The 23708-nt window shown below is 48.2% G+C and overlaps 1 protein-coding gene across 3 annotated transcripts in view; it reads right to left on the reverse strand.

Annotated features, from left to right (window-relative positions):
- Window positions 1-23708, reverse strand: part of LOC143350497 (uncharacterized) — a 224327-nt gene that overhangs the window by 47272 nt on the left and 153347 nt on the right. The window contains exons 6-7 of one of the 3 annotated variants that reach the window (XM_076782627.1): window positions 14483-14850; window positions 936-1061 (exon numbers count right to left, since the gene is read on the reverse strand). In XM_076782627.1, the coding sequence (XP_076638742.1) occupies window positions 986-1061; window positions 14483-14850 (444 nt within the window). In that variant the 3' untranslated portion in view covers window positions 936-985. Of the gene's footprint in view, window positions 1-935; window positions 1062-14482; window positions 14851-23708 lie in introns of those variants that run through there. The other 2 variants (XM_076782625.1, XM_076782626.1) reach the window with 2 other exon arrangements.

The following is a 23708-nucleotide window of genomic DNA, read 5'->3' on the forward strand; positions in this document are numbered from 1 at the left end:
GTATTACCATGTATGTATTGCGAGTAAAAAGTTTGATTGCATAATTTGAATTTTCTTGGCTTCTTGTTGCAATGCAGTGATTTACATCTTATTTAAAAACACGAGATGCAACCACTACATCAAAAATCGATATTTGCCTCTAGTTTTTATACCTCTTTACACATATTCGGTTTTAAATGGAAAGGGGGCTCTGTAATATTTCCATGTCACTAATTTACCTCGATTACATCTAATTCGATTGTTTTACATTAATACGACAAATGTAAATGATTATAGTTCCCTTAATACGATAGAAATTCAATGTTCCCAGTGACTACGCGCTCGACCGTGACAATTCTGTGTCTGATTTTTTATCGCCGGACATCGATTGGACATTATCGAGATCCCTACGAGATATCTCGTTGTGGAACAATCAAAACAACTTCATAACGCGAGCCGTACGACACGCCAGACGGTACGTGTAGCGCAGAGCGCACGAGTGGAGACTTGAACGCGTGACTGACAACGACGGTTGGAGACTTCAACGCGTGGTGAACAACGACGGCTGGAGACTTCAACGCGCGGTGAACAACGACGGTTGGAGACTCCAACGCGTGGTGAAGAACGATGGCTGGGGCTTCTCATCGAATATCCGTGCGCTTTAGAATATTTAACTACGGTAAGATTTACTTCTTTACTTCGTTTAAAATGTCCACGGTATTCCTTATTTTAAACTTTTGTTACGAAGCGTCGAATTCTTTGAACAATATTGTCCACTTCTAGCGCTTATTTTACGCATTAAAATAATTTCTTCCGAGGGAATTATATGGTTTCACTGTAATTTTATCATGTGAAAAGTCTAGTCAGCAATATTTTATATCTTTTAACATTGAACGGTGATATTTGGATACTTGGATGTTCGAACTGTAATTGCGACGTTGTAATATTTGTGGACTGCAGGAGTAGAGGCAGCCCAACTGGAGACTTCGACGTTCGGTCAGGCGAGTCACCTGACGTCTCTGCTACTTCGATTCCTGACCCGATTTCGAGCGAGGCGCGTTCCTCTGGCCAGCCATTTATCACTGTCGAGAATATGTGGCTGATAAATCGCCGTTTAATCGCGACAGAATCCGACGGTCGGCGACATGTCGGGCGGTCGGTTCGAGAAAAATCACTCTCCCCGTCGGTCGTAAAGCGGTTCGGACGGGTACGTAAAAGGAGACTTTCCTCCGGCGGGGCAAAAAGTTGCTCCAGTTTACCATCCGTGCCACGCGGCCCGTGGAAGACAAACGAACGTTGACGGCGCGCGTACAAATCTTCGTGAAAAAAAGAAAAAAACGAGCGGCGGTTCAGCCGGCGCGCGCGGAAATAAATCAGCGCGGCGCTTCTGCGAGTACTTTCCCGTTGTGAGGTCGACAGGCCCGGCTGCGCGGTTACGCGCGACCGAGGGAACCGACAAAACGAGCCGCGGCGTACGCGCCAAACAAGGTTTAATTGCCGGAGCATTGACATGCGCGCGGCTCGCCCTCGACGCGCTCCGGGCAACCGCGCCTTTTGTCTTCGACTTCGTGGAAGTTCCGCGCCTGCCCCGCTCTGGCCATCCGCGTTTCACGTTTTGCAATCTCGCGGAAGCGTTTCGCGAGCTGCTGGAACCACGACGCCGTCGCAGAAGACACGCGGAAAAGAAAAGACGCATATTTCTTTTCGCCTCGACGGAAGAAACGCAAATTCGAGCGACGACAAATACATAAATATGTATTTAAATTGAAAATCGTGAACTCTGGAGCAACCCCGAGTCAAAGATGCCGCGGATTACAGGAATCCTGACTTACGTCGATTTCCGAGTAGCGTTACTTTTGCCTTCGAGCAAGGTCTGCTCGTGGGATCGTGAGAAAAAGTAGCAAACACCGATTCGACGCTCTTCTAATTCATAAGGAGCACGTTGCGAGATCCTCTTGCAACGTTTACGATGATGTTACGCGTCGAGATGAATTTACCGTAGCCTTGGATCGCTTTAAGACTGTATTTTGTATTCAAAACACGTCGAACGCTTTGACGGCCATGATAAATAAAATACACGAATGGTTTACGGCAGATACGCTCCACGTCCATATCTTGCTCTTACGTTTTTTGTATATCGTTTGGAGTTCGCGTTTATTGCCTCGCAAACTTGACGTACACCTGAACGTTAACTTAGTTAAACCTGTAATTAATCCGGTAAGTAACCGTGGAACGATGAAAATTACACAACCGATCGACACGATCGAGCATATGAGTACAAAGTTGCTACGCATCGTATCGAGTCGATCTCTATTACCGGTAAAGGACACTGCCAACTTCCTTCCAACGTGCACAGCGGTTGCAATAGCGAGGGGGGCTCGTATCGACGACGACAATCGATTCCCGATTCCGAAAGGACTCCGGTTAGTTTCTCATGATGCACCGTTCTCGAGTCTGGGTTGTCAAGGAACTTTCACGGCCCTGAGAGAACGCGAGGTCCTTGACCGTTTCCCGCGATCCCTTTAATAAACGCGATATGGAAAGCAATCGGAACGCGGCTGTTGCTCTCGCGCCGGTTAATTCGTTTAGCGATGGATCTCGCGGCCTAAGATTACTTCTCGCTGCTCATCTATTTTAGAAAAACGTCGTCCATGGTCCCAACTATCTTCGCTTAAATACATAAGCGACGACAAATAATATTTTTAAGAGTTGCGTAACGTTTTAGATTCGAAAAGGTTTCCGTCGCGCGCCTACGTAAAAACACTGGCAATCGAACGGAGCGAAAATGGCGTACGAGGAGAGGAGATCGTCGAGCGTCCATGTTCGTTCTAACGAAATCGATGTCGAGGCGTCAAGAGCGTCCCTTCTCCGCGGTCACGAGCGACTTATTATCTGCGAAACAATAAAATTGGTCGATAAGGATCGGCCGTGGCCCCGGAGAGCCGGCTCTGAAATATTTCCTCCGGTCCCGAGGCGCGGACGTTACCGATGTCCGATTGAAATCGATTTATGGTCCAACGACAGACGAGATATCGCCCGGGGCGGGGTCGAATCGAAACGCAACGCGAGTTTCGGGACGTGGGAAGCACTTTGATTTTTTTCACGTCTCCCGGACGCCCCCCTCGCGTGCCCCCGCGTTGGTACGTCGTCCGTTCGACGAGATACCGTCGCTGAATATCGGGTGAGTGGTGAGTGAGTCACCTATAGGAGTGGTGACTCGCCCCGCGATCGGCGTGATCGGCGGCTCTCGTGTTTCGTGTTCCGTGGCGGCGCGGAACGGCCGGTACAGCCTTGTAGAGCGTCAAAACGAATGACGTCCCGACGTTTTACACGACGTGCACGAGTTCGTCTCTTCCTATTCGCGGACGCGACGCCCGGCGGACCGTGTGCGAGCCGATCGGGAGAAAGAAATTTCGATCGCACGACCTTAGGAATCGTAGCGTGTACAACGCGCGCGTGGATGGCGTACGAGTACCGAACAACTTTCTCGTTATCAACGATAAAACTGATTTTTTTTTACAGCGAAAGACGAGACTGTGAGACGAGGCAGGGGGAAAGGAGGCAGTAAAACACCTTCCGTACGAGTCGAACTGGATAGGACATTATAGTTAGCCTTTGTAAGGAAATATTGCTCGACTCTGTCCACATTCTATGCACTCGTAGCACCACATTCCCCTCAATCTGGGACCGTTCTACCCTTCCCATAGTCGTAACGAACCGTTTATGGTTATTAAACGTTTCTGACCATCGTGGTTATTCTCGGAACAAGAGACTCATTTTACTGTATGGGTGAAGGAATAATGTTTCAGCGAAAGCGAGCCAAGGAAATAGATTAATTAGAAAATTCTGGAGAGGCTGTTATATTTTTAACAATCGTAGAGATAGTACTTGCTGGAAATGACGAAGAGACTTCAGGCAACGAGGTTTCTAGCCTTCGAGGTTTTAACGGCGGACGCGGTCTTCCGTTATTTCGTCGAGTTTCTGCGTGGGACTAGATGGAAAATACTCTTGAAAACTTCTACTTAAGGAAAATAATCGATCATTTCAACTTTCTATAGTGGTGGTACCACTTAAATCGAACGCAACGGCGATGCAATTACGCGGATGACGAGCCGCGGTAAAGCAAATACTTTGTACCGGCGAGCACCGCGGCGGTTAAATGGCGTTTCTCGTTAGACGTTGATTGCAGTTTGACAGTTTCGGAGAAGAGCCGCGGTTCCCCGGCGTTCTGCCTTCCTTTCAGTCCTATACGTGCCTCCATGGGGAACTCGTTCGAGTCTCGGGCCGGCTAGCACCCGCTGCTGGCCGTCAAATCGCGCCGCGAGACGATCGCGTGACGATAATGGCCCCCGTAGACCAGTTAGCCGTCCATGGAAACGAAACGGGATGAGTCGTGTGAACCAATCCTTCGATTAAGTAAACCTCATAGTGACATTTAGCCGGGTATATCTGTCTCTCCCGGTTCCAGGCCATCGAGTCCGCGACGGGAGGACGCAACTACACGACCCGGCGATCGTTTCTCCGCTTCTTCCGACCCGCTGCCAACCGTCGATCGCTTGAATGTCACGAGAGTTTTATTGCCCTTGCGCCTGTCGATATAAAATAACGACGACGTAATGACAGCCTTGAGTGACGGGGCGCTGAGAACTCGTCGGGAGAATTAATAATCCAGCCGTGGGGGCACCGATACCTAATGGCTCATGTCCCGTCCACGATTGGTTTTGACGTCCTGGCGTTCTGAATTTTATATCGTTTCTGAATTCGATTACGCTCGTGTCCGATAGTTCGAGGGAAAGTTTTAGGCAATCCACGATTCAAAGTACGTAAACGTTTGATAAAATAGAGGAAGAGAGGCTTCCTCCGCGTATGGCTATCTCCCTGCAAGGGGTCCCGACTGTTGGGGAGGGGGTTTCGTGGCAGGAACGCGCGCTTCGAATTCTTCCAGGACTCGGGGAACGCTTGCACCGTTCGCGCGAGCGAGAGGTGCTTTCGATTCCGAGCGGCAGATAGCTGGCCCTCGCCGGGGCGCGTCTGGAAAAAATCGTTTGGTCAGCCGGTAAAAATCGGTCGCGTCGCCTCGGGGAACGCGCGCAACCGGCTAGAGTTGCGAGCTCTAGCGGTGGCGTCGCTTAATTAACGCCCGGCGGTAGCGTCCGCGCATGCGCCTAGCACCTCTGTGCAACACCGACCACCGTAGATCGCGAGATGCTGATAACGTGCTCCACCGACCGCGAGATCCTCTCCTTACACACACAAACGCACATACACGTACACGCTCCCGCGCTTTTTCTCCCCCTCGCGTACGCGTCCTCGTTTTTTCTTCCCCCGAGGAGCCCGATCGCGGCGATCGATGCCGGCAGCTGCCGTATCCAGGGACCCAGTGCATCGATAAATTTCGGAATTGGCGCCTCGATCGACCCGGGCCCACCTAATTAAGCGGTTCGCCCCGTAATTACAGCCAATTAACGTCAAACTCGGCCGGCACACCGGCGAGACCGCTATCGCGCGGTGATTGCGCGCCCTTGCGTTGCATGTTGCCAGAGAGAAAGAGAGACAAAAAGAGAGAGGAGGATAGGTTTCAGGCGCGAAAGCACGCGTCCCTTCATCATTTTTGCCACGGGAACGGCCGAGGTGTTCGCTGTCGCGCCGATAAGGGAAAAAGAGAACCGACCGTGGCAAGGGTGCGAAGGGCTCGTGAGCTCGGTGCATCGTCCCAAGGTATTTCCCGTGATGCGATTTTAAGCGTTGATACCAGAGGAAGATGAATACTTTTCTGCCGGGTAGGGCACTTGCGCGTTGGGCAATTTGTAACGCTGCTTCTAACCTCTGATGACTTGATCCGGGCTTAATTACGGTGCGTGTCCGTAGACCATCGCCAACCGACGTTTGTTATTCGTACGCAAAATGGTACCTGTTGCATAAAATAACGCGCTAAATCAAACGCTAGGTATTCGTTGCTCTTGGGTAGTTATCTGAAATTACATAAGCTCTCGAACTCTTTAAATTTCCTTTTTGAAAAATACTATTTATACTAGCAGAGTTTACCCTAATACCTCGCGGATAATTCCAGTAGCGGGCCCGGGATCGATAAAAGGATCTTCCATGGCGAAATCAGGAAAGTCGACGCGTCGGTTGGAATAGGATCGCCGGGACGAGGTTGAACGTCTCGAGTGGAAAAGGTTAAAATCCATCGTTGCACTCTTGGCACCCGCAGGCCTCAATTAGACGAATCGAGTCCCCGATCTGGCGTCGCGAAGAAATTCATCCACCGTGACGAACGTCCCGAGGAGCACGTTCGTTTATTCAGACACCCTAATGAACCGGGGCGTAGGGCAGGGGTTGCAGGGGGAGGCAGGACGATTTCGACGGGCGTTCTCAGCCGTGGCCTTAATATCAGGCGGACGACTATGTTACATAAGCCGCGTGCACACAGAGGTATAGCGATCTCCGTGTATGCGCGGAGACGTGACCACGGTGCACGGAACGGAGACCGTACTCGTGAGCCGTGGGCCGGCACCGGCTCCAGAAAAATCCCATTAATTGCTTCTATGGTGATAAATTTCCCCCTGGCGGTGCACGATTCCTCTCTCTCTCTCTCTCTCTCTGTCCCCCTTTTATCCGCGGAACGGTCGTTGCGCGCATCCAGACTCACCTCTCTCGGCGAGAGCTCCTTTAGCGACCATATCGGCCGCCTATGTTAATTTCCAGTTTAATAAGGTGCACCAGGAAGTGACACGGAGGCCGCGGCCGCTCGAGCGAGCGCGCCGACCGAATGCCAGGTGAAAATGTCGCGGCGGGAGTGACATTTCAATTAATGTTTACCGCGTTTGCGTGGGAAGGGACACGGCTGTAGGCTTCTTCTATGTCCCGGAGCGCGGCAGGTGCACGAAAAAACGACCAACCGATCGAGGGATCGATATCGTTCGGAGGCGAGGACGCTCGATCGACGGAAACCTGAATTTCAATCTCTTCGCGGGTAGCGGATAGCGTAGAATTTAATTGCTTACGCGCGTCGGTAAATATTCGACTGGATTTTAGATTTAGAAAATGGTTAAAGAAAAGGAGTTGTCGGGAAAACTTATCCTCGAGATTCGTTGCGGATAAACTCGAGTTATCATGGCGTCTAGCGCGATATACTGTGCAGTAACGTGAAGAAAGTGGGTCCCCGTCGGAGAAGGTCAGGGAAACCTAAAGCGACGACCCAAACAATGAATCTCGGAATGAAAGTGACGTCTAATAGAGATAGATGACTCGCAAGTTCAGAAATTCAAGTAAATATGAATAATTCTCGAGAAATTCCATTGTTAGCGAGCACGGCGAGGCGTAAATCAGCAGCTGGATTTCGCGATCTACAAGATAAAACGGACCGCCTAAGGTGGATCGAGACTCTCGGGGATCGGAGTTTTAAAACGTGGAAGTATTTTATCGACGAGATTCGAAATTCCCTGTTGTTCGGTTCGAACCGACGAATTTTCGTTCGCGGACGTAACGATGAAAGCATGCTACAAAAATGCAACGTAACCACAATTAAATATGGCAGAGATTCGATCCTTATTTGGATACGTTTTTTCTCAACAGGAGAAACGTAAAAATTGACGGTATAGCGAACGAGGAAGTTCGAACAGAAATTTTGTTTGCAACGAAGCGTTCTTTCAAGCTCCGCGAATAATATTTACGACAAAAATAAACAGACCTCTTTAGATTAATTTAGAGGTACGAAGGTAACAACTTTTTTAAATCGGTTATATAATCTGCTGACGCGAGGAAGAAGAAACAACTGTCGAGCGTCGAAAAATGCGAATTCCGCTCACGAAACGTTTCCTGACTCAACGTAATAATATCTGTGCCACGGGTAATAAATGGCAAGCGCCATCGCGTTCGTCGCACATTCGAGCGGGTCGTCAAATGATTATAATGGCCTGGAAGAGGAGGGAAAAAGAAAAAATATAAAAGAAACGACGGGTGAATCATCGTCGGGTTGGAATGCTCCCCTTCGCGCGTTCCTTTTCGCGCCACGGCGATGTAAATGCGCAAACACGGCAGCGTGGTAATGAGCAACGACGGCAATAACGCAGGCGATAACTATTAACCAGATTGTTCGGTTAACGACGAAGGTGATGAGAAGAGTACGCGAATCACGTCGTTGGAAACGAGGCGCTTTCGTTTATCAAGGACGATACGAAACGCTCGGCCTGTGCAATTCTAATCGGCGAGCGTGGATCGCGGGCGAATAAAAGATCGACCGAGATGAAATTACGCGAAATTGTAGCCTTTGAGGGACGTTCGGTGTTTATAATGAGTCTCTTGCGTGAATGGGAAATTACTGCTTTCGCGCTGTGCAAAGAGCTTTGTGTTATTCGAGTGCTAACTTGATCTGATCCGCTCCACCGTGTGATTTTTACGCCGTGTAATTTGCATCTCCGCGAAAGGCGTTAAATCAAAGATGGGCGAAACCTTGTTTGGACAAAAATAAACGAAGAACGAGCAACCATTTTACCGTTACTCGATCATAAAAAATAGATATTTGTTAGCAATTATTTGAGAAAAATTGCGTCCATCTTTGGTGAACTGGATCTTGCTAAGTCAATGTTCAAGGAGAGTAAAAAATGTTTCAACTTTCACGTGTAGTAGCCGAGGACGTGCGTTAATCTATACAAGTAAGCGGAGACATTTAATGCGATGGTTAACGATCTCGAAAAATGAAAACGGAATCAGCACGTATACATCTAATTTATGGAGGTATCTAAGAAAAACGAATGCAGTTACAATTACGAGTTAATTAAGATTAAAAGTTTGCTCTTCTTTTATCGTTCTCAAGTTTAAAGTCGTCTCGACTGCAGGAATGCGATTATTAACCTCTTAACGAGCACAATCGAATTAACTCGAGCGGACGATCCTGGCAGATATGTGCACGTTGAGTTTACTTGAGCGTTTTATGTTGCCATAATCTGGAGATTGCCACGATTGTACAAAAGAAGAATTGCTATTTTAATCATAGAAAAAGAATTAATAATGACCGCATCATCGAATAATCCAAGGCTCGACAAATGAAGCCACAAACATCAAGGTTAATTCAGCATAATATCGCAGCAAGCCTGTTTGTAACGCTCGAAAACCAGGCAACTTTGTTGCTACGAAAAGGAGATTAAATCCGAAGCTAACAGCCTTTTGAAACGCGTAAACGGCCCGTTTCGAGTGGTTAAGGCTATGATTACTCCTTTACACGCCAGCTTGTCCGGTATAGTTCCGCCCGCATTAATGTACCCTCGCGATACCAAGGGTAAAAATACTTTATGCGTACTATTGTTTTGATCAGTTAAAATAATTACTCAAGAAAAATGTGGAGAAACTAATATTCATAGAAACGTGACAAAAATTGCACTACAATAGTATGTAGTTCACATAACAGACACGTATGCAGAAAACACAGTAAAATTGAAATGGTTGTCACAGTGAAAGTGAATCGTTTGGAGTCTAAATGAAACTCTTGACATTTTTTTAATTTTAATAAGCATAAAAACCCCATAAAAATAACTCTCGGCGGAGAGGTTCCCCAAAACGATGAACGGTACTGCGCGAGCTCGAGGATCAGGATCACGGTGCAAAATTTAAACGATGTTTTAATTGCACCCGGACGTGCCGGAAAATCGTCGCTCGACGATTCTTTACGGTCGAACCCGTTCTTGTAGGCGATCGAATCGGGTCAAATTTCGGCCGAGCGGCAATTATATGCGTCGAGAGAGCGACTCTTCGTCCTTCTCCGTCTTATCGTGATTATCGTGATCGTCGATACTTTCGTGTGACGTAAGCCACCGCCGCTTTCCTCGCGCGGAGCTTCTTCTTCCCCGAGGCGATCTAGCGTCCGTCACGGTTCTCACGATCTCGATCCGCGCGTTCCGACCGAAAATGGCGAACCGGGGCGACCGTGGCCGCGGTGAGAGCCCGGTCGTTGAAAAAATCAATTAATCTCAATCGCGCGGAAGGGTAATTTCCAATTTGTCGCGGCCCCGAAAGACCACCGTCCCCCCCTCCGACAATCAAAGGGCCCCAGGGTGGGGGAGACTCGTAAGACCGGCGAAAGTATTTTTCGGATAAGGGCATCGTGACGAACGGCTCCGATGAACCGTGTCGATCTTTGGCTATCGTTTTCCACGATTCCTCACGTCGTAACAGGTTGACTCTCACCCCGAAAGCGTAAAATTTTTTACGAAACCAAAACTTAAATCCTTTCTATAGTTCAAAAAGTATAACGACTAAGTAGGCATTTACTGCTTCTTTTCTTAAAACAGCTTAATTCACGGTGGACGAAATCTCTGCGTCGCGATTTATCGACAAAGATTACTCCATAAATTTCTATTGGTTGCACCATGGTTTCATGACTGAGACGCAAGCGTTTGTTTTCTTTTTGGGACCGATGGTCTAGGAAGGTTAATGGCGGCTGTATCTGGGGCCGAGTCTGGCCGATGACTCATTAATGAAGGTTGTGCATCGCGTATTGCGGCACACAAGCACTCTAGGTGCGCTTCTACGGTGGTTCGCGAGCGCGCACGTCCAGGTTGCATCGTTCGCAACACGAACACGTTCGCAGCCCGGTTGTGCACCTTTTGTACGTACCGGCGGTGATTGGACAACGGATACGCGCGAGACGACCGTGGGTAGATCGGTGCATTTGCCGCTGCATTGCTTTCCGATCCGTGCTGGCTACCGCGGTAAGTAGATCATGTTCCGACTTTGCTGGTATCACGGTGCCTCGTGGATCGACGCGTGGATCGAGGACCAGTGCCCCCGGTAATCTCCCCTATCGCGATCGTGTCGTCGATGCTCTCCTTTGATGGTCCGCGAGCGCAAAAGATCCAGATTCGATCGATGAGCTCGGGCATCGAAGTCTCCCGCGGACGCTGCGACTCGACGAGTACAAAATGCACTCGAACGGTCGTCCATAACACCCAGAAAAATTTATCTAGTCGATTATCATCTGAAATTTTGCGTCACATCTTCCACTAAATCTTGGGACTACCTTTATAGTCTGTAAATATTTTTTTGCAACTGCGCCAACAAAAAGGATAAAGACGAAACGAATAGTGGATATTGTACAAGACCGGTGGCACTCCTGGTCCAAAATAAATGAAGTTAAATTCCATCGGAGATGGTTGCGCGCATATCTCGGACACCTTCGACTGGTTTGACAACGAACTCTGTATGCAAATCCGTATCGACGACATCGAGCGATTATGCAAATTTTTTACTGCAGCATTGACAGCCGCGATATCGTATCGTTCGTTTGTTCGCGCGTTCTTTTGTTCACCTTCTTCGGTCGATCCTCGTACGACGTGACGTGTATACCAGTGGACAGAGATGCCAGGAAGGCACCGAAGGTGCTCTCTCACACTATGACAGATCACGCGTACGTGAGCTCGTGGAGTTTCGGAAACCCGACAAAGAGGGCATGTGTCAGTTTGCCTTTGTCGACTTTCCGAAACTCTACGAGCTCACGTACGCGTGATCTGGTATGCGTGAGTAGGGCACCGGGTGCTGAATCTGGCATCTCTGCCAGTGAAATGTGTCGTCCATGGTCCGAATATCTTCTCGTTCAAGTTCGATGACATTTAGAATTTCCGGGAAAGGTTTTCCATTGCGAACAATTTCGAAGGAAACAACTTGAAAAGTGTACAGCAGTCTGCTTCGAAACCGGACTTTTCACTTTGTACCGCGCTTGCAATCTTCGGCCGTCTCTATACATATTTACTCGATAAATTGCGTTACGCGATAACCGTCTCAAAGAAATATAAGTTTCTCTTTCGGATCTTGAGATTCATTAATTTACAAACGAGACCGTCCTCGCTACGAGTTTCTTTCAATTCATTACGGACACGTTTACTCAACACCACAGATAATAATTCTTTCAAACTTAACGAGTCAATGTATCAAATGTAAAAAGAAAGTTAACCGTGCAATAAGGTTAAAACGAAAGTTTTAAATACAAATGAATCGAAACAGGAAGGCATAAAGTGTGTATCAAATGTATCACATAAATTCTACGATATTCTGGCCAAAATGGAGACACGATAACTTGTTAATTTACTAAAATCACAGTTTACGGGCACCTTCGGTATCCTATATCTATACTAATCGGAATATTTCTCGTGCATTTCGCTACCAAAGTCGAGATAACGAAGAAGAAGCGAAGAACTCCAAAGTGCACCGCCTATGGACCAAGGCGGAGATCTTTTCATAGCAATCTTCTTCTCGAATAACTTTCCCCGGTAATTATTATGCATACGAGTCCGTGCTTTATAAGATCTTCGCTCCTTAAATATCCACCGCTTTCCTCCCAGTTTCGTCTTTCCTGTTCCCCACTGTGTTTGTTACAGTGCCGCCGAGATGTTAAGAAATAGTCGTACGCCAGCGTATTATTATATAGCGCTTTAAATGGTAGCGATAAATTACGGACCTGCACTCCACGTTAACCGCAATTGCCTTTTAAAAGGAAGACCATACTCCCGGTGTCCTTAGCGTACCGTCTTTCTTTCCGTCTTCTTTTTACTTTTCTCTGTGTTCGAACTACTGGCAACGTATTAACCCTCGCCCGTACGTTTATCAAAAAACGCTACTTTTCTTGTATATCGATCGGAGCACCGATGGAGCACGGATGGAAATTATTCGTGCAACCGTGTTGACGTCACCGTGAAAACGAAACGAATAATCGAAGTAAAGTGGCAGAAGAAGTCGTAAAAACTGCGGCAGTTAGCATTCTTATCTTTACGATCTATCGAGAACACCCAGTGGAAAATATATGGTTCACAATGTTCGTTCTCACGAGCAGGTCCCGTGCAAAATGTTGCCAGAAGGAAAAAATACGATTGCAATATATTCGATATTTTTATCCGCGCTTCCTTATACGGGACGCGAAAAATTTCGCCTCGACGAGGAGAATTCGTTTCGCGGGCGTTCGATGCATTAAAAATTGAAGCCGATTCGAAATGCGCGAGCAACGCGTCGATAAAATTGTAAAGATAAGAAACCGATAAGATACGACCGATATAAAATCCACGGAATCGTGAGTCATAATGGTACCCGTACTTTCGCTGCTCGTCCTCCGAGATTTTATCTACAAAAAGAGAATATAATCCGACGAAAAGGAGAACGTGCCTATACCAACGTCACGGTCCCACAAGAATGTATAATTAGTACAACGTTGAAAAAGAAAAAAGAAACAGAAAAAATAACTTCATCGCGTCCGACTAAGTACCGTCAATTTTACCAACCACGTTTTAATAACAACCAATACCCTGTATTTATCTCCCTTCGAATTAGCGTTCCCTCCAGCAAATAAATCGGCGTATTACGAGCCGTAACAGCCTCGAATGCCCTAAATTCTCAAGCACGCGTACACGTGTACCGATCAAGAGGGACATCAGAGATCTAAAGAGCAATTCCCCAAGTTTATCGAAAGACCCCATCAAAAAAAAACCCGACGATGAAAAGCCCGTGTCCTTACCCGGCAGCGGAAGAGAAAGCAGATGATGCCTTCCTGGTCCGTGGCCCGACGGGATCATTACACGAAATCAGTTCTCAGATTATATCGCCGACGGTATAAAGTATATTTCGATGTATTCCGACGAGCGTACAGAATCGAAAAGACGGTAGCCGCGAACGGTAGCGACTCGCGTCGGCCATATACGGACGACCGACGAGCCTCGAGCGCGTTCGTGCTGACTGTCCGTTGAAAAATGCGTATGCAAATTAATAAGCCACGACCGAAACGATCCCGCGACACCTCCGAGAGGATTTTCTCGTCGGCGAGTTCGATCGCTCCCAGGTAGATACCCCTCTCGACTCATCTGCAATGCCGACGATCGACTTCCTGTTCGCCGATCGGTCGACGATCCGCCACCCACCACTTCGAATTTCCACGAATATTCCAACTTTTCGTTTGTTCATTCACGCGAATACTGCACCTGGTTTGATCGATGTATTTAACCATTTAATTCTTTACTTGGCATCTTGTAATTATTCACAGTCAATCTCATACTTCATACCTTTCAATTTTGTATTTCGGTTTATCTTTGTTACGTGACTATCTTCTACACTTGCATCCCTTTCTGTATTAATGGGTATTTAATCCCATGAATAGATAAATAAATAATATACCGAGTTTTGTAACATTAAATTTCTATCTTCGTAATTTTTCTCAGGCTTCCTCTGGAAGGAGGGAAAATGGCGGACCGTAAAGGCAGCGGCATATCCGCGGTTTAAATGGGATTCCTCGATACGCGTTCCCGATTAGAATAAATTTGAATAACCGACGAGGCCTCGAAACAACGGCAAATCGATTGTAATTGTTAATAACCGTAATACGGGCGCCGTGTCGCGGATGCGTTGCAGCTTCCCCCGCGTCTCTTTCTAACCCCCGGTCGCCCTTGTTCGGTCGGCGCGGAACTCGCTGGTCGTGATCTGGTTACATTGCTACCCGTTATGTCGAGAGTTCGGAATACATTCTTACCCACTCCACCTCCATCCGCGCGGCTCTCCTTGTCGCTGGGTTTCCCTCTTCGTCCCGCTGCCGGATCGCTGCAGGTACTCGCAATACGTACGTACATCACCCTGGTCCTGCTTCCTCCTCTGCCTCCGTCCCTCCTTTCGATCCAATGCGCACGGCTCCCGACTTCTCTGCATTATATATTCCACCTTTGGACTCGCCGCTCGGAAAAGATGTCCTGGAGCCCACGAACGACGACGATCCTCGTCCACGAACGTTTTTCTGACCCCCGCGCGCGACCTCTTTTCATCTTCGGTCGACGGGGTTCGTGAGGTTTGACGACTTGATAACCGAGAGCCCGATGCCTTGTTTTCAGCTACTGTCGGAGGACTCTATAAATTAATTACAGAGGCGATTAATATTTCGATAATCGCGACCGACTAGCTATTACGGTTCCGTAGAGAGAAAACCTGCAATCACGCTGCATGCGAACATTGTTATACGCGCGTAATAATATAAATACGAGCCTCGGTAATCGTGTTAATAAATTTCAATTTGTACGGTGGAGATACGACCGTTATATCGTTAATTGTGGAAGCGCGATCGTAAGAAATATCGATGAGTGCGTTTAGTATAATGTTAATTGGAGTCCCGCTGCGAAGAAACACGCGTTTACGAGGAACGTTTATAGCCGGAGCGGGTCAGATTTTATCCGGATACAAATTTGGAGTAACGAACAAAGACACACGCCGGTCGATCGAGCCATTTACGAGAACGTCGAACGAATCGGCGACAAAAATGACCTGGAAACGCGGTGCCCCGCTATAGCGTTCCAGGGTTAATTATAACACTATCGGTCTACGCCGCGATCTTGAAATCAAATACGGTCAATGAAACAGAATCAACAAGAGGGCCGATGCGACGAAGCTCGATTCCGAGTAAACTCCGGAGTGCCGCCATTAGAGACAGGCGGAAGTTTCTTGCGGATTTTTTGCGGATCGCGCGCGTCACAGGACGGGAAGGCTAGCGAAGCGGGATCAAAGCGAGCACACCGATCAAGGGCACCGATCTTCTGCGTGCCCTTTTCCAGACAATTCGTTCCGCGGGATTATCCGGTCGGTACACGTCTGCCTCGAATCATAATCAAAGAGATCGCAGCGCTCGTTTGTCGCGTGTTGCTTTCGACGGGGAACAGTTGCGGCTTGAAAACCTGATTCGTTTCGATCGGTTTTTGCTCCCTCCGCAACGCAGGGGTGTTTCCATTTTCTGTATCGATTTAAATTTTTAAACGCGAGCCAGAATTTTCCTCGTACGGCTTCCATTGGTTTTTTATACCTATCTGTATAGGATCGGTAACACAAACTTAGACTGGGACTGGTTATGGGAGTTTTTGGGATGGATTTCAAACTTTGTACACATACTGGTTTACGTACTGCAAAACTATAGGGATTTTTAAATGTAACGCGATAGTCTAGGATCACAGTATTTGATAAGATTGGATTTTAAGGTTTTGGCCAGGTATTCTCCCGTTTGGTAAAGGTTGTAGCGGTTCACCTCGACCGCTAAACGACGCGGTGTCATCGCGATAAGCCTGCACCGGTTCCGGGCCAAGGGAATTAAAATCCTTTAACTGCCAATCAGCGTTGGACTCGGTGCGTCTTGCCGGTCGAAAATTAAATCTCGATTCAGGGAACGATATTTACGGTGGTAAGCCGCTCGCCGGGGGGATGCGTGTCGGGCGTAAAGCCGGTGGGGAGTCCTCTCGGGCGCAATGATTTTAAACGGCCGGGCCCGACATCATTGTAAATATCACCGGCTATATGGCCTCATAAACAACCCCCTTACTAGGTCGAGCCTTGTCGTCTCAATCCCCGGAGCCCTTTCGGCCGGCTCGCGTCGCCACGTTCGACCAGCGGCTTGCACCCCACTGTTCGGGTTACACAGATACCCGGTCGAGAGCTTTTTTTTAATAGCCCTCGTAAACGCCGTAGCCCTTATCGTGCCCCGACGTCGCCGAATCGGCCGTCGTTAAAGGTCGTGCCGAATTTTTCGCCGATCGACCCGGACCCGGCGCGACAAACCTGCCTCCGCAGCGATATATCGCGATCCACGGTATCGTACAACGCCGCGGGAAACTTGGACGTCCCGTTCGGCGAATAAAATCCCGCGAACGAACCCGTCAGCCTCTTAATGAGCCCGCAGCGTGCCTAATAGGAGCCCCTATTTCGCCAAGACGTTGGAATTTTTTTAAGTCCCAACGAGTGGATGAAATCGTGGGCGTAGAAAAATATTCCACGAAATAAATTCTTAATTACAGAAAGCATCGAACCCGAAGGATTACTGTTACGTCTCGACGATCTTCGAAAATATACTTAATTTGCGGGAATATTAGCTATAAAGCAGGCTCGTTGTCTCTATCGAGGGAGATCTGCGCTATCCTGTGCGCCATAAAGCAAAGTAGAATCGAAAAGTTGTTTGAGGAACGTTTGAACGTAAACCTTAGCAGCTCGACAGGGAAATATACCATTTATTCGATAACTTCCAGATACCGGCGATAGAGCCCTTTCCCGCGAACCACGACCTCGTAAAGCTCGTCGTAGTGCCAATATCTGGCGGTCATTTCCAAGGGGTGGAACGCGAACTGTTCTCTCTCCGGCCGTAATTTCGTCCGTGTTGCTCGTTTCCAACGCGGTTTAAACGTTGCCTCCTTATCGACACCGGAAACCAGCCCGTCGACGGCCACGGCGAGAATAAGAGTTAAAACCGACTCGGATTATGGGAGCAGGACGCCGTTAACGAGTCTCTGAACGTATCTCGTCCGTCGGCATGAAGCGATTAAACGGCAGTTCGTCGTAATTGGCACTGAACCCGTTCAACGCTTACTCCGATTATGCGTTTCACTCCTTTCTGTTCTTGTTTCACCGTCGCCCGATAATGGAGGCTCGAATTTCACTACGGAAATTATAATTAAACGCACCCTAGCCACGATAATTATGAACTGCCTTTATAACTGTATCCTTTTATTTTAACCTAGTTCCAACCTCCAATCGCGACTATTCTCCGACGTAATTTACAGTACTGTCTACGCTATACGATACAAATGCTTTCTACGTCGATAGATTACATTTTCTCAGAAGGAGCATATCATAAACAATCGTTGTATGTTTCTGAAGAAGAACTCTTTCCTTTTTTGCAATGTTTGCATTCTGATTTTTACTTCCTATCTACCAACAGTCGACGACATATTAAAGACCACTGTGGACCACCGTGCGTAACAGTCTTTCATGTTCTTTTAGAGGACCTAAGCTGTTGACAGTTATCCAGAGAATCTTTATCAATAATGGCGAGTCCAAACTGTGGCGTCCCTACGTTTTTTATAGCCGTGGGGCGTCCCGAGGCGAATCGAGCATTCGTTCCGGCGAATTACTATCGATATCCACTTTAATTGCCTGAAAATGGATCGTCGTTCGGTCCGCGAACGTGCTCACGGTCAGATTCTTGCTTGGTGATTCTTTCGATTCGATGTCCTGGCGAACAAGCGAATGACCAGGACGGTCATCAGGAACATCATAAAACCGCAGTTACACGTTAGAATCCCATTCGAACAAACATGTGTCCCGATACAATCGTATATTCGTGGATAATCGTTGAATCTTCCGCCCGCGGGACGCGATTAACGAACCGGGACCATACGGGAACGAGGCTCGCCCGATTTAAAGGTGTAATAAACGAGCCGCGGAGCAGCCATTCGGTCAGGACACTTTGACATTCCGCCAACGAAAATATATGGGGACTCGCGAACGGATATTAAAAAACGAGCCTACGGACAGGCGTTTTCGCCGCGGGGATCAACGACCGCCGACGCAGCGTCTCGCATAATTCTCCGTCGACCTTTAATTCGCTCTCCTCGTGAGCCCCTCTATCACGATTCAATATTAAATGCCCCGTTTCTGTTACTCGATACTTAATAATCATTTCATGTTAATAAAATGGACGCGGAGTCGTCCGAAGAACGTGGATCCGGAGTGTTTTTACAACGTTCGAACGAGAATGTCGATCGTTCTTGAACGAAATATGGAAAAGGCTGTCCAGGCATCCGGTTATTGACGTAAGGGTTAATTCGAGGCCCGTGATCGACGATAAATTTCATCGGCGAAGATAATCGCGGCGGAACGCGACTGCTCGGAGAGAGCTCGCGGGGGCAAGAAGTCCGAACGAAGACGCGACGTTTCTATTTGTCGTTGATTTATCGTTGTCGGCGCGGTGGAATTTCAGATTCGGTCGAGCTGGTACGATCCGCGGCTTCCACGCGACTCCGAGGAACGCGATGCTCCCGATCGGAAACGAGTCCCCGAGATACGACAACCGGGGGAAAAAAGGGAACAGAAGATATTCCCGGCGCAACTCGCCGCGTAGCAGAATACATGAAAGTCGAGAAAAATGTTAAAATGCAAAAGTCAGGGAACGAAATCACTTTTATTTCTTGTGGAAATAATTATTCGGTCGTCCAGTAAGTTCCTGACGTTCGACTTTCTCGAATCAATAAGGGATATCGTAATTTAAAACGGACAATGTCTGCAATTTCTAATCAACAAAAAACTGACTGATAATAGTTCGTTATGCGATTAATTCTATATGAGAACTCGTGCGTCCTTCTGTAGGATATTTACGCCCGTAAAGTCCGGTTAATTAAAAAATATGAATTCAACGGCGGCAGTGGTTGCGACAGCCGAGGGCTGATTTGCGTCCGACAACGAAACTCTGGCGATAATTTTTCTCCGCTCGCGGGGTGGCGCGGGGCAATGGCGGTGTCGAACCGGGGGAACTTTCTACGCGTCCTACGCGTGGGTGGGCGAAATCAGGTCCCTCGGTTTTCTCCCGGGGACGGTCTAATTGAGGCGGTGGACGTTACCGAACGCGGTCAGAGGGAAAGAGTAAGAGGCTTCCTCTTCTCCATAGGAATTATTGCCGAGTGCATTTTCCCAGCGGGCAGAGAGACAGCGAGTCTCCTCAAAACGGCAAGTTTATTACCCTGCGCGTCGTGACGAGGTATTTCTGTTTCCGAACACTGGACGAAGATATCTTTTCGTTTATCGTTCCGTAACGAGATACAATTATCGTCAAATTTTTTAGTCACCGAGAAACAAGGAACGACTAGGTTGTCATGGAGAGACACCGATCATCGTGTAATCGATTACAAGCGTTTAATGGAAATTTGTACATCGAAGACTCCTTTCGTGTTCAACGTTTAATTAATCCTCCAGAAACCCACTACGTTTGTCCGCGGAGTTTTCCACGCGCAGCTGAATCCGATGAAACCTGAATCTCCTTTCTCGAGAAAAGAAGATTCTCAAAGTAAGATCAGGGCAATAAGGAAAGTGGACGGCACATTGATCAAGTATCCAACAGTGATCTTCAAACAGCGTCCAATCTCCTTCGATCCTCTATAAGGCATCATCGGGCTCTGTTTAAGGAAAACGCGTCCCTCGAGATCGCGCGAAGGAAATAACACTTTTACCGTGGCAACTTTAGCGAGAGACATCGATGCGCGTCGCGTGTTTTGCATTTTCCGCGCAAAGTGGTTGGACTTTGATGGGCCCCCGAAATCCGAAATCGAAGTTATAACCCGATTCTATAGTTATTTTGTCTATTCCAAATTATCTACAGAATTGTTACGGTAACGTGCTATTTTTATTATCGTTGAAATACTCGATCGAACGAGATCCCCGCGGCGGAGTGTGAGAACCGTGGCACAGATCGCCGCGGCACGATACGCGGAATAAACGTATGACTTCATTGGAGCGTGTCAGTGGGCGATTATGAGAAATTGAAAATCGAAAAAACGAAATCGCGCCGTAGATCGTGACCGCCGGTATCTCTCGCGTTAAATAATAAATTGCTTTTATCGGGCCGATCGATCGACAGTTCGCTCTCGCGTGTTCCTTCCAGACAGACGGTTCAAACGAACATTCGACTCTCGGGGCACCTTTGTGTCGTTTGGTGGGTAAATTTCAAACTCGTTTCGCCTCTGACCTTTCCCAAAAATCGTATCGAGTCTGACCAAGAGTCCTCGTTACGAAGTTAATCGAAGGTAAATACTACAGGCGAGTGGGAACACAACCACGAATTACCATAACTCGAAGATCGTGCGACTCGAGGACTAACTGTATCAGTTCTTCTCGCATCGATACGCCGCCTTCTTTATTTTTAATTATGTAGGTTAATTAAATTCATGTATACCGAAGAGGACCCGAAGAAAGCGGGTCGAAGCGTTTGAACTATGCTTCCGTGGGTACGATTTACATGATTTGACACAGTCTAATTGTATACGGCACGTATGACAGACCACACGCGCGGCCGAGAAACGGCCGAATAATCAAATTTAACGACCAACCTAAATAACGCTCGAGCTAGAAGAGATCGAAACGCCTGTCGGCTCCCGTGGAAAAACTCCGGCTTCGTGGTAGCCAAAGGCAGGAATCTGGATCACCGTGGATCCTCGTGACACCCATACCTAAACCCGTAATTCACCTGGGAACCTCTCCAGGGTGATTAACGTTACAGTTTTACGAGCCGGGTTTATGCACGGCTCGATGGAGGGCCGCTTTCGTAATTCGTTTTCACGTCCATTAGTAAGCGTGCTTTCACGCGTGTCCTCGCCTCGCGTATTTCATCAGCCGTATCCACCTGCGCGTCACGTCGTCCCCGTCATAATATCGATCTTATCATCGACGTCATTATCTCTCCGAGGCCGCGCGCTGTCCCGTTAGATTCGAATCTCTCCGAACGGGACCTTGCCCGTTGGAATATTCACGAAACTCGGGGCCGAATGTCGCGGTCGCGTCGTGTAATTACGCCTCGTAATTGAGAGTCGCGATTACCGGGCGCAATTAGCGATCGCGGATCCAACGGGGGTGGGGGGGGGGGGGGGGAAAGGTTCGCTGCCGCAGATAATCGTCCGATGCAACGCCGTATTTCGGCGAAATTGCTGCGATCGTCCACGAACCGACCTGCCTTCAAACCTTCTCCCTGATTACAGATATCGGTGAATAATTGCGGGGGAAGGCCCGAATTTGTCCGCCTCTCGATCTTAATCTACTTTCTACATGATGGATTCAACGTGCAATTAAAGATCTTTCTTTCGCCAAAATGGCCATGGCGTGGAAGCTCGTATCTAAAAATTTGAAGCGCACGAAACGCAAACAGAGAAAATTTACGACTTCGTGAAAACGGTTCCAGTCGCCGATAAAAGGCCATCGATTGAGTCCACTTTTCGATGAGAAATGGAGACCGTATTGCGTCGCGAGTTGCGACATCCTCGAGCCACTCTCGTTGGGAAAGGGACTCCGGATTTTCGAGGGGATCCTCATTACGTTACGAAACGGACGAGACGATCTTCTCGGAACAACCAACGGGCATCCTCTGCGTCCGTCGATCGCCGATCCGCCGACATTTCTGAAATTTCTTGACCTAAACGACGGTTCCATCGAGCATCCGCCGACCTCAGTATCACGCAACTCGAGCTCAGCCGTGTCTTCCTAATACGAATCACTTATACAACCAGAGATATCCCGGTAAAGGTCGGGACTCTAAGGTCTGTTACAGTTTGAAAAGAAAAATCGGCGACCTTCTAATCTAAGAAATATGCCTTCAAGAGAAAAATGTCTCTAAGCATATCTAAGCGAATTTTAACGTGTTAAAAGCTCCTTGATTGTCCCCTCGATTCGCTGTCCCACGATTTTCCGTCTCCTTTCCCCTCGATTCTAATCCGCTATCCTTGAAAGCTCCGTGCTCCGGAGAAGTTCATTACTGAAGGCGATTCCCATCGATTACGTGAACGTCCCGCGCGTCAACGCGCCCGTTTCGATCGCGGCGGCTAATTATCCCGGATCGCGTACCTCCGCTGCACCTGAGAGGACGGGGCCTCGCGCGCCGATGGAGGTCACCGAGGTCGTTCGACGGAGAAAGGTGGCGGCGCGCGGTGATCCAACGGGAGGGGGCTACGTGAAAAAAAGAAGAAATCCCCCGAAAAAAGAAAGAAACGCGGAGGAAGGGCACAGAGAAAAAGAGGAGATCGAGGATTCCCGGGTGCGCCAGCTGAGAAGCGTCCCAGAGGCCGCTCTAATTACCGCCTTCGCCCGAGCGAACCGTAACGAGGCATTTACGCGGTTCGTGGCGACATAGCTCCGGTGAAACAGGAATGGCCCGACCGAGGGAAAACGAAAAGGAGCAAATCGTCCACGCACACGTGTAAAGGAGTATTCGTACGGTCTGGACCTCGCCGGGTTGCGCAATCCGTGGGCCGTCGATGACCTGAAAAGAGGAGCAGCAAGCTCGTTTTTACGCGGTGTCTTCTGCCCGCGTCGATCGCACAGCTGTAACGGGCCGCACAATTAGCTGACCACTCGTACGTTTAATTAATGACCGAACCTCCAGGCTTAACGACGACGATTTTTTCGATAGTGAAATCGAAATTGCGAAACTGTTCGCTTTCCGTCGCCTTTCATTTTTCACCAGCGTCCCTGTCCGCATTCCTCGCCCCGCGCGATCCACTTCTGCCCAGCTCACGGACTATTCGAACAGTCTCTCGAACTCTACGAACTCTACTTGAACGTCGTTGTTTCGATATTCAAGTATACGAATCGTTCGATTTCCTTTCGAAGACGAGACGCCAGGCGACGTTTGCGCAACGACGTCGCGTGCACGGCGCTCGTTGTTCTCGACTTTGACAGTCACTGTCGTCAACAGCTACCCTTGAACGTTGACGCGTTGCCATCTACGATCGTTAGGAATTCGCGGCTCGTTGCAGTTAGAAGGGAGTTTTTGTAATCAGCTAATTGGAATGGCATACATATGTACGGGGAGAAAAAGAATCCACCGATCCAATTATGACTGCATCCAACCTATTGAGCTGTCCTGGACGCTTCTCGGATTCTTTCACGCTGAGAGTGATGCTCGAGGTTAGGCGTACAGCTGTCGTGCAGTATGCAACTAGAAAGTTACGATTTAAATTCTAGTTTGGTCAAAATCGATCCTGCCGGGCCTCCAAAGGTTATCACCTTGGGATCCTCCGGTTAACGTTTATTTATAAATTATCTATAAATGTAAAACATCCAATTTGAAAGCGTGTACCGGGTCCTCGAGGGCCTCGGTTACAGAATTGGATACACGGTAGAGTAGAGTTGGAACGATTTTGACCCGCGATCATGTTTCGAGAGAGTCGATTACGGCGCAAAATTCGTAGAAGAGG

The sequence above is a fragment of the Colletes latitarsis genome, chromosome 2, assembly GCF_051014445.1.
Source record: "Colletes latitarsis isolate SP2378_abdomen chromosome 2, iyColLati1, whole genome shotgun sequence".
Lineage (NCBI taxonomy): Eukaryota > Metazoa > Arthropoda > Insecta > Hymenoptera > Colletidae > Colletes > Colletes latitarsis.